Raw genomic sequence first — 12,312 nt, forward strand, 5'->3', positions numbered from 1 at the left:
TGGGCAGGGTGATTTAAGACTCCTGTTCATCCTCTTGTACGTACTTTTCATGGATAATTGTAGAGCAATACAATGATGTGCAACTAAAATAATAAGAAAATGGAGCATCTTAGTTATGTTAGTTAAAAAATCATACATTTGTTTAGTCTTGAAAATAAACATTTGTGGTGCGTTCACACCTACAGGATCTGCAGCTGATTTTCTGCAGCAGATTTCATTTAAATAACTGAACACAGCATCAAATCTGCTGCAGATCTGCTGCAGATCCTGTAGGTGTGAACGCACCCTTAGGAAAGAAATTATATTAATAGCCCATACAAAGAAAATATGGCGAAAAGCTGTTCCAGGCAAAAACTAAAATAAAATGGGCACGTTTACTGCCTGGAAAACAAAAGGCTTACTCCAAATCCATACCTTCTTTACAATGAGCACTTTGAACCTGTGGAACAGTATACCTCAGGAGCTGGCCACAGACAGTGGAGGGCATAACATTGAAGGGAATAAAGGGGAATCACAAGAGTAGAAGAGGTAAGGAGTACTGGTTCTCCATATGATCCAACGAATAATAGGAAATGTTAGTCAATGGACCAAAATTCTAACCCAACCTCAATGATCCAGGGAGGAACAACATAAAGGCAACAGAAATGTTAGAGAAAAAGGAACAAGTGAAAGAAAGAAAATGAAAGGGGGGGGGGTGATAGAGAAAAAGCAGGATAATCTATCAGGGAACATAGCAGCACTTAGAACAAGAACACTTTGGAAGATCAAAAAGAGGAGGAAGATGGGTGCCTATTTTTTTCCTTTCAGAGAATCATAAGTTCAACCTTCAGAACACCGAATAACCTATATTATCTTAAGGACTCTCCATAGCAACTGCTTCCTATGTCTGAAGGCATAACTTCAGTGGACATTAACAGAAACAGGGCATTTTTCAATAGGCATTATTAATTAGAATGTAGTAACGACTTTTAATAAACTACACATTTGTTAATTATTGCCATTTTGTTGTTTGTTATAATTTGGACCGTTGTAACTGCATTTTGTCTGATGTAAGATGGCTACAATTGTTACTGATATTATGGTGTATTCTTTCAGGCCTCACTGCTTAGAAAAGGCTAAGAAAGCTTACTGTATAAGGCATTGACTTTAACCTTTTTTTTTTTTTTTTTTTTTAGTTTGATTGAACATAAATGACATACTATTGCATTACTAGAGGATGTTAGACACATAGGTCACTGTGAATGACATGTTTTTGTCTGTATTATATGTGGTGACTATTAGTCCCCTGGTCCTCTTGTGTTTGCATTTAGACATCTGTCTCCATTTGTTTATTGTTCAATTCATGAAAACAGAATAAAAACATCACAGTGGTTGGGTGCCACCCTTATCACAATGGCTTCTCCAAGAAGCAGGAAAAGAGAGTTAGATGAGGATAAGGTTCCACTGTTCCCTGCCATCCAAAGAACTTAGCTTGTTGTCCCAATGCTCAAGGACCACACATATTGGACCTGAGTTTCCTCAACAATACAGAGTTTTTAATAGGTGATTAAAAAAATCTAAGTTTTAGACTTATTTTTGTACCAGGGTGATCGCAAGTGTTTGCCAGTAATTTTTGCCACGACCAAGTGTAAGAGGAGAGATGTGAATGTGTCACAAGATGACTAGTTTGATTTTGTGGTACTCTATGGGGAGATATATACTATTGGGTGCATACTTAATGCTTTTTTATGTGTTCACCAAGTATGTGACTTTATTTTTTGTCTGTTGAGGGAAATAAAACAACAATAAGGAGGTTGTAGTGTTACTCCAGTGTTGTATCACCTTATTTCTACTGATCAGTGGGATCTCACATGCCACCCCCCCTCCCCCACTGACCATTACCGGATGGCATATTACTGTTATATGCCATCACTTTTATTAGATGCAATAATTTCTTTAATATAAGTTTAGATCAAAGGGAAACTAGCTCTCCGCCATAAAGTGGTGCGGTGACTTAAAGGCCTTTCCTTCTTTACTGGGAATTCTAGGAAGAAAGCATATGCAAATACTGTAGCTCTCACACCCCTTAGGCACCTTAAATATAAGTTAACACTAAGGGCCACATGTATCATCCGGCGAACGGATGATTTTCGGCGGAAAGTGCCGATTTGCGTATTTTTTTATTCGCAAATGGCCGATTTGCGAATAAAATATTCGCAAATCGGCACTTTCCGCCGAGTACGCCAGTGGGGCGGAAAGGGGGCGTGTAGTGGGCGGAACGTAGGGCGCGGACTCAGAGTCCGCGCGATTTACCATCCGTTCCGCCCAAATGTACGCCGAAAACCTACTCCAGTCCTCAGCTGGCGTAGGTTTTCGGCGGTGCGCACCGACGCGCACGGGATTTATGTAGAGGCAGTCCGCCTCTACATAAATCTCCGTAGCACCGGAGCTGCGGGGGCATTTATAAGTCCGGCGTAAAAAACGCCGGACTTAATAAATGCCACCCTTAATATTTTCCATAGTTCAGTTAAAAAATATATATACTGTATTTACTGCATCTTAGGTGAATCTATACTGTATTATAGTGACATGATTGTCAGTGTTACCTCATAGCAATCTCTTTCTGCCCTTTCAGATCCATGTTGTAAAACTTTGGAACGATGTAATGCAAAGTCTGTGTGTAAGACAGTCTGCACAGGTAAGAAATGATTCTATATACTATTCTTTATGTAGATCTCCTGCTTTATTTCACAGTAAGCTGTGGCCCATCTGAAAAATACAACTTTATTTATAGTACAATAAATTTACATTGAAAAAATAAATAAATAAGAAAGCTTATGAGGCCAGTAAAGAAATTCAGCTCTGTTGCCTGTGTTTCCATATTTCGTGTAGGACAAAGATGACCAGTACTCTTTAAATATTCCAACTACTTAAAATGAATACATTCAGTCCAATATCATTTATTTCTAATGTAATATTGCAAACCAGCTTTGACAGGACTGCTCATTTTAAAATTCACAAAATTAGAATGCATTTAAATTTCCCCATATTAGCTGTGCTCCAACTTTATCATCATGGCAAATTCATTTAGTGGATATAGCAATCATGTTTTAATTCCTTCCATAAAATTGAGGCAGATTTCTTCTTTATTGCATGAACATACAGGTCATATCTGAAACTTCAGCTGCATGCAAATATACTGAATCTGTGAAGAAGAAAAAATTAGATTTATATATCTATCGGAGAATTATTCTCTGCTTGCTTTTATAATTACTGATTGTTTTTTTTTTCTCTGGAAAATCAGATAAGCAAAGGGTCTTACTACTAGAACCAATCCCCTATAATCCTGACCCCCATTTAGGGTGTGTTCACCAGATCAGCTTTATAATTGCAATTATTGAAACCAAAGACAGGAAGCTATTATAAATGAAAGACAGGTCATAAAGGAAAGACTGAGATTTTAACTCTTTTCAAATCCATTCCTGGCTTTGTTACTGTTAATTGCAGTGTGTGAACATACCATAAGGGTAAAGAAGTGATCACATGTGCAATGACTCAGAGATGAGGCATATGGAAACTGCTGTGTTAGAACAATCTGCTATTTCTCTATGTCTCACTGACTTTAATGGACAGTTAGGCTAAATTCACACAACATAAATTTTCTATTAATCACGGCCGTTGTTGCGGATTTGCAATAACGGCCGTGAATAATAGCACTGCAGTCAATAGGATCCCGGCTGGAGTATATAAACATTGAATAGCGGCTGCACAGAACTGTCAGTTCACACATAGGAAAGCGCAGCTCCGGCTGCGCTTTCCACTGTGTGCTATGGTGAATTAGGATGCAGGCACACATGGATGCGCCCCCATCCCAATTCAGCACTAGTGACATTCATCCGGCCGGTCCTGCAGTAACGGCTGGGATGATCTTCACAGACACTGGCCGTTCTGTTACATGGCCAGGTCACAGAACGTCCAGTGTCTTATGCTGTGTAAACCCGGCCTTAATGTGCATACACAGGAAATAGAGACCGGATACTATTAATGGATTGTGAAAGTTTCAGCAGTTAGAGCTCTAGTATTAAAGGGGTTGTCCAGCTAATTTTTTATTTTATTTCAAATGAACTGGTGTCAGGAAGCTATAAAGATTTGTAATTTACTTCTATTTAAAAATATTCAGTCTTCCCATATTTATAAATGGTTGAATGTCCTGCAGGAAGTGTTGTTTATTTACATTCAGACACAGTGCTCTCTGTTGACATCTCTGGCCGAGTCAGGAACTGCCCAGAGCAGCAGCAAATCCCCATAGAAAACCTCTCCTGCTCAGGACAGTTCCTGACTCAGCCAGAGATATCAGCAGAGAGCACTGTGTCTGAATGTAAATAAACAACACTTCCTGCAGAACATACAACAAGTTTATAAAAATGGGAATACTGGATATTTTTAAATAGAAGTAAATTACAAATCTTTACAACTTTCTGATATCAGTTGATTTGAAAGAATTTTTTTTTCCGCTGGACAACCCCTTTAAGTTGATATGCTATGAGCAATGCAAAAAGGCAAATTATAAAACATAGATTTTTTCATATACTAACCTTATTGATTCTCACTTATTCCCATGGTGCCAGTCTGCTCAGTCTGAATTAAAGGTGAGAATTTTATAAGATGAGGAAAAAAAGGAAACTGAGCAGAGGTACCTGATATGAAAATTACTGTTCACTATCACTGTTACTACAATTATGCTCTTTTATGTGTGTGCAAGTGTGTACTGACCTAAATATCTGATATTTGAGCAAGTACCAGATCACATTGTTTGGAACAATAATTTTGGGAAACTATGTTTTAAATGAATTACCATTATAAGCAGTACAAAATGGTAATTTTGTAAGCCTCAATTCTATATTGTCTAACTACAAAATACACATTACCACTTACAGTGTGAATACATTTGGTATGATAGACATAGGATTTTGTATAGCTACTGGTTTCTCCTTTAGGCCATGCAGCACAGAACCTGTACACAAAATTCTTGTTGCTCTGTATTGGAAAAGCTTGGGGAAGATATTGTACCTGTGTCTTTTTAATTTTTATTGATTTTTTTTTTAATTTTTAGATTTTATTTTACTGCTCCAATAGTCAAGGGACTTGACTATTTGACTCTCTAATTTGATAGATAATACACTGCAGAGCCTGATCAGCTTCTGTAGTTATGACACTGGAGGCCTCAGTGAAACCTCCAGTTGTCATAGCTACCATCCAGACTCTGCGATCATTTTGCAGAGCTCCAAAGGGGAACAGAGGGAGAATTCTCCCTCTGTTCTCCTTATAGATGCTGTGCTGAGCACGTTAACATTAAAATTGATATCATGATCAGAAGTTGCATTCAAAGCAATTGAAATTTATAGCAAGAAAATGTAACATATGTTCCTTTCCATGCAACTCCTTTTTAACAATACTTATATGGTGTGGTTTAATTTTGATCCTCACTCATGTCTTGTATAGGCTGTGTTCCTATAACGTCTTTATGACCATAGACTGTTTCCTTGAACCATCATGTACTGTATTAAGCTATAAATGCAGTTCTTTCTGTAAGACCTTTTTATGATAAGAGAGCCATTTCACAGATCAGTCATAGCACTCCCATAGTGCTCACGCACCATACTTACCAATGTCTCAAACAAAACAAAACTCCATCCTTATTATGATTATTAAATAAGAACAAAACTAAGTGGGTTTTTCAGCCTGTGTGTAGTTGATATCTGACTAATGATAATACAGCTGAAAAGATTAAAGGAGAAAGAATAATCATTATAGAATAACATTGAAAGTAAGTAGGCCTGGAGGAAAATTAACATGTAGTTAATTTTACATTAAGTGCCAGTCTATGAACTTTTCTACTGAGGTGAAATGTATTATTATCCTAGACATTAGTGGATAGATGTAAGTGTGTGTGTGACTTTAATATATGTTCTAGGGAAGATAGCTGCTACCTCTAAACAAATCTCTTTGTTTTTGTCTGTCCTCATAGAAAACCTTGTTGTTGTCTTCTAGAATGTGCTTATGCTCTGCTGAGTAGCTGCGGGATATTGATTATACTATGTAGTCATTGCTTTGGAAGTTCATTATTTGTTGAAGGACTGGGGATGAATACATGTCACAGTGGAGTCAGTTGCACTCTCTGTTATGCTTTTATATTCTCCATTTATTGTAAAGTTTTTTCTTTCACTTAGAATGACTTTGGAAAAGGAAAAAGGGAATCTAACACCAAATAGCAAATTTTGCTAAGTCATTTGGTGTCTTCAAGTTTCTGATTTTGTATAGAATGCCATACACAGATGGAACTTTTTAAATGTTTCACTGTACTTTTAAATAGATAGCATATTTTTTATTGACGAGATTTTTATTTTCTCAGTTTAACAAATATGCCTCTTTGTTACAAGAACAGGGGTTTGATAAAGACAGTCTAGTATATGGGAAATGATTCTTCTTCTTCTTCTTATCATTATTATTATTATTATTATTATTATTATTATTATCATTATTATTATTATTATTATTAGTCCTACAACTCTTAAGGATCTTAAGTTTTTATTCTGTTTTTTTTTTTTTATTCTGCTACTAGCCCTGGCTTAAATGAAATACATAGTTATAGGGGATGTAGAGGTAACAATCTAAAATTCTAAAATGTATCAAAATCTCAGAGTACACCCAACCATATAAGAAGTGCCTTCAGATACTTATGTCCAGTAGCCAAGGATGTAAGCATCAGGTAAGGCAATAGCAATTCCCAGGTATCTGGACTCCACACTATTCTGATCTTATAAATTGATTTCATCTTTTTACCTTTTAGTTTTGGATGCATTATCCAAGTATCTGATAACTTTTAGTAAGTTGTCCAAGAGAACAAGGTATGAAATGTAGTATTGTAGTGAGCTCTGATATAGCACATTGATATTTGCTTACTTGGAAATGTCAGGTTGTCTAATATGGCCCTAAGTGTATTCACATGTGAAAAAAACAAGCTGTGTTAAAAAAAAATAATAATAATTCCAATGTTAGGATTATTGCCTTTTTTTATACAATCAGACACTTTTCCAAAGGTATTAAAAAACACATTATTAGTAGTGAAGAGCGCAACTTGAGCATGCTCAATTCCCATTATTCGGCATTTGAATGCTCGGGTTGCAATCATTTCTAATTTTTAGATAAAAGAGAAAAAAACTGCTGCTTTTCATACCTATAGACATCTGTTTTTGTTGTGTTATTTTACAGTGTGTGATCCAAGCCACAAAGAGATAGAAAGCAGTAAACCTAAGAACTATATAACCATACCTACTAAAACCGAAAGTCAAATCTCATAAGTAAATATCAGCCTCTATTTATTATACTTCATTATATTATTACATGATGTATTACCAATATCACTACCAAGTTACAGCTGAATATGTTGTATATTATTGTTTCATATTTTGCCTGTAAAGTCATTGGCAGTTATCGGAGATAGAAGGCCCCCCCAAAAAATGTATGCAGGTACTCAGATTGCAGTAAATCAGTATTCTTACAGTGAGAGGCAGCTGGTATGAGTTTGGATATGAGATCCTTATAAGAGATCCCTATGTTTGCTTATTTTTACTGCTTCCAACAAGTCACCTTCAAGAACTGACCATTCACCCGCTGTCTAATATATCCCACCTCTTGACAGGTGTTATTGTCATGAGATAATCAATGTTATTCATTCACCTGTCAGTGGTTGTAATGTTATGACTGATTGGTGTACACTTCTATTTCACATTGGCACAATAGGTGGTACAATGTTATATTAGGGCTGCCTAGTAATACATCACTATAGATAATAGGTGTCATGCAGAAATTGTGTTTCATTTAGATTTTTTCTAATGGTTGGGAACAAAGTTTTCGATTATAAACTGTACTAGCCTGAAAGCTGTGGATGCAGATACATATATTTTGGGTGGTAAAATAGAAATCAAAAGGGTAAATTTTCTGAGAAATATGGCTTTTTGTATCTAGACTTCAGTAGAAACTTTATGCATCCATTTATTGGATTATATTGTCTGATGTAATAAAGCCAAGCCTTTTACTTCTTTACTTTCAGGGTTGAAATATTATTTAATTTCTGATTGGGGTAAAATATGTGTTGGATGGACCTCAGTAATATAAAAACATATTAGGGTTGGATTCTATGGCTCAGATGTATCAAAGAGTGTAAAATAGAAACTTGTGTAAACTGCCCCTAGCAACCAATCACAGCTCAGTCAATAGTAAAATATAAAACATTCCACCTACAATATTATTTTTATTTTGTTATTTGGGGTCAAAAGTAGACCCCCCCCAAAAAAAAAACAAACAAACAAAAAAAAAACATATTATTTTCTATCTATCTTCCTTCCCCCTTTATGATCTACTCCTGGCAATAGTTATAAAACTGGCATTAAATGGCAAATAATTCAATATATATAACAGATGTTATTTTTAGGCTAAGTTCACACTATGTAAAAACAACAGCTGTATTTACTAACAACACCCGCTGTTTCTACATAGCGTGAACATAGCCTTAAGTCTATAGTTAAATATAGCATACATAATGTCCCAGATTCATCAAAGTGTGTAAAATGATCCTAACTGCTTATAACAACCAATCACAGCTCTGCTTACATTTTACATTATGTGTTACTACGGGAGGCTAACATCAGTTTCTATTTTATACACTTTGATAAATGTGGGAGATAGGGTCAGTGTTATTTGGAGCACTAGTTTCTATGTGTTTTTCAGGCTTTTTTTCTTATACGCCTCCCTATAAACACCAGAGTAAAACATGTTTAAGAGGTAAAAAAATGAAAACCCTCTTAAAAATATAAAAGAGTCCTTGAAATGCTTTTTTTAAAATTAATTTTAAGATGTTTCTAAAAGGTGTTAAATGTGATGGCTGGAGCTTTTGTACTGATTCCAGGTAGCTTAGATGTTAGGTGTTTCCTTGTAAAGAAAAATAATTCTGTAAAATGAAGGAACATCATGATGAAACATAAGATATCCTTATATAGCACAGTGGCTGCAACTACATATCCTTCTTGTAACAAAAGAACTTTAGTGCACAGCCCCAGGATTTTCTTGTTTCCATGGCAACCTCAAAACTGAACAACAGATTTGTATATGTTTTTCTTGTATACAATTGTTTTCAGAGTATGGGCATATATTAAAAAGTACCGCCATGAGCAGTGATATTTTAAGCAGCTTTACTGCTGCCACCAAGCGTAAAAGTGCAATTGCAAACTGGTGTTATTTCAAATACATTTCATTTCTGCAAGAAAACGTTCAGCTCCTGACCATCTTGCTCCATAAATTTTATAGAGATGAGGAAAATGTGCAGCAGCACTTGCGTAAAGCCACAATACAAAAGTATGGTATTTATAGAGGAAAGGAAATATTAACATGAGACAAAAGCAACAACACTTCTGCAGTACATCAGTAGCCTATCATGAAGACAGACATATAGCTTGCATCTCCTATGGGCAGAGGGGCTTTAAGAGGCTGGGAAAGAAGTGAAACACAAACCTATACACTTCTTCAGCTGCTATACATTTTTTGGGGGTATCACTTTAGTGTTGCAAGCACGGTTAGGAAGTTAAAGATGTGGGGGGAGATTTATCAAACATGGTGCAAAGTGAAACTGGCTCAGTTGCCCCTAGCAACCAATCAGATTCCACCTTTCATCTTCCAAAGAGTCTGTGAGGAATGAAAAGTGGAACCTGATTGGTTGCTAGGGGGAAGCAGAGTCAATGTCACCTTACATCATGTTTGATAAATCTCCCCCATGGTAACTTTAATGCCCAGTCACGCCTGCACCACTGAAATGATACCCGGTGCAGCGCCTGTTGTAGGAATGGCCCTATACATGACATCACTGAAGGATAAGAGACTATGGTGCCGACATAGGCTGGAAGATAGCGCCTAACAACCGTGAAGCCTTTCATTGGTGACACAGTCCACCAATGAACTAAAGTGATTTTAGAGCATAAACATGAAAAAGCCATGTTTTTATAAAGGTTTATATTGATTGTGCGGGATCTATGCTTGTAGTTGGTGTGGAGAACTGCACATAGAATAAAGGGGAAGACAGTATCACTTGAAGGAATATTTGCAGCTTATCGCTATTTAGTATGAGATTAATTTAAAAAAAACATATTAAAATAATTTTTCCCAGCTTTAACACTTTAAGGGAAATCTGTCAGCTGTAATTCACATTCCAAACTGCTGACACTGTTAGCTAGATGTTAGGACATTGAGACACATGGTACCTTTCATATATTCAGTTGTATTTCCAGAATTTCAGAAAATGTTTTTATTCTCATGTACAAAGAGGCTGGAATGCCTCCTTTCTCCCCCCTCCCTGCTATATTGACACCTGGAAGCTGAGTCCCATGCAGGTTCAGGTATGGAGGGAGAGTAAGGAGATGTTATAGCTTACTGCACTTCAGGAACTCGGGAAAGCCTCTTTGACTCTGTAATTGTAATTATTGTCTCTAATTCGTCCAGATGATTTGTCAGGAATTCAGTTTTTTATACTGGCTATATAAGCCTGTATAGAAACCATACCCAGTTGTGTCTGGAACCTGACTTGTGTATTAATAGTAATGGGCCATTAAATATCATATGAGAGTTCTCCGGTGTGAAATAGATGTCATTAACACTTTCAAAGTGGAGGCATGCATTTCTTATTACTTGGAAAACATATTTTATATACATGCCCACAGCCATTTACTCTTAGTAAACTAATTTTCTTAGTGGCCACTGGAAGGGAAATGGAATTCCCAATTCAAGAAGCTGTTCTACAGAGCAAACAATCCACTTCCAGTGTCATCAGGATTTACCATGACAATACTGGGAAGCAAGTCCGGCACATGATAATCAGTATATATATCTGCTTCCTCCTCTCTCTAAAAAGACAAAAATAAATAGGGGCGCTTCCTAGTGCAATAAATTCAAGGAAACTTAGGTGTGAGAGCTTAGGCTTGAAACCACTCACCTATAAGAGTTGTGCTACTGTATATGATAGGCACAACTCTATTGTAAGCTTCATGCAGAGTGCACCGCGGCCAGGTCGGAACTCCAATAGATTGGTATTTAGAAGTGTAGCAGTAACAATCCATGGGTGGGACCAGGACCAAAGATTCCCTCTCAGAGAATGACGCAGGTGTGGAGATCTCTCGGAATTTTTGGTCCTGGTCCTGTCCGTGGAACGTTACTGCTTCTCCTCTCTTTAAAGGTATATCTCTGAGTCGTGGGAATAGGGGAAATGAACAGTGGGGAGCAGAAAGGGGATATTACACAGCCAGAGCTAGGGAGTAAATCAATGCTGATCTCCTAGATTGACGCTTGTTTACACAGCCTATTATGTGGCTCAGTAATCATGCAGCCCAGGGCCCACAAATAATTGTTGCAAACAGCCTTAATTGCACACCTATTACTACACAGGGAGATCTAAAGCCAACCACTGATGATTTTTCGACAAATCAAAAGACCCGATCAGCCGATGAAGAAGTAAATGCAATAACCGACATCAAACAGCATAAAGAAAATTATTTTCTGATTGCACAAGAAACTCATCAGTCAATACTGTACCTAGTTTTGACGTGAGGTTTTATCCTAGCGTACCAGATTGACTATTATGTATTGGTTTATTAAAATCTAGAGGACATAAAGAAAACATATAAAGGGAACAGTAATGAGAACATGGAAGGATGACTGTGGATGTAACTAATGAGGAGCTTCCATTAAAATCATTATTTTATTTATATGGTTAGACACGCACGAGAATGTGTGAATTTGTGTATTCATGTCTCGTATATGTGACAAAATAAGTATTTGTGTAGGAAGAGTAAAAATGCAAATGAGAAATGCTTTTTTGCTGTTAAAGCAAATCACTATAAATTTGCAAATAGCACCTTGCTACATTACAGTGAAATGTGTGATCCATCTCAGCACATTATGCATTGTTCAATAACACTTCCTGCAATGAAGCAAGCCATATAGACTTTAATATGTCTAGAGACGTAGTGACATGATCCATTTTATCAGTTCATTTAGAGAGCTTTTAATACATTTATACAATATACACACATATCATTCACATGCAATATTGCGTCTGGAGTTACAGTACAGGATTAAAAAAAATAATAATAAAAATTAAAGAGAGTTTTTAATATTGTATCACTCTGCAGTGTCTAGAAAGGAGAACTTTGACAACCAGCAGGATTGGTAGTAGCTGGCTATACAGCTAGATTCTAGAAATGATCCTGTGGTCAAACATGAATGCTG

At 36.6% G+C, this 12,312-nt stretch overlaps 1 protein-coding gene across 2 annotated transcripts in view; it reads left to right on the plus strand.

Annotated features, from left to right (window-relative positions):
* The window catches only part of PCDH17 (protocadherin 17), a 160,865-nt gene that overhangs the window by 74,638 nt on the left and 73,915 nt on the right, over positions 1 to 12,312 (plus strand). For both annotated transcript variants that reach the window (XM_069970589.1, XM_069970588.1), the window contains one exon: positions 2,615 to 2,677. In XM_069970589.1, the coding sequence (XP_069826690.1) occupies positions 2,615 to 2,677 (63 nt within the window). The remainder of the gene's footprint in view (positions 1 to 2,614; positions 2,678 to 12,312) is intronic.

Source organism: Dendropsophus ebraccatus, chromosome 5, assembly GCF_027789765.1.
Source record: "Dendropsophus ebraccatus isolate aDenEbr1 chromosome 5, aDenEbr1.pat, whole genome shotgun sequence".
NCBI classification, from domain to species: Eukaryota; Metazoa; Chordata; class Amphibia; order Anura; family Hylidae; genus Dendropsophus; species Dendropsophus ebraccatus.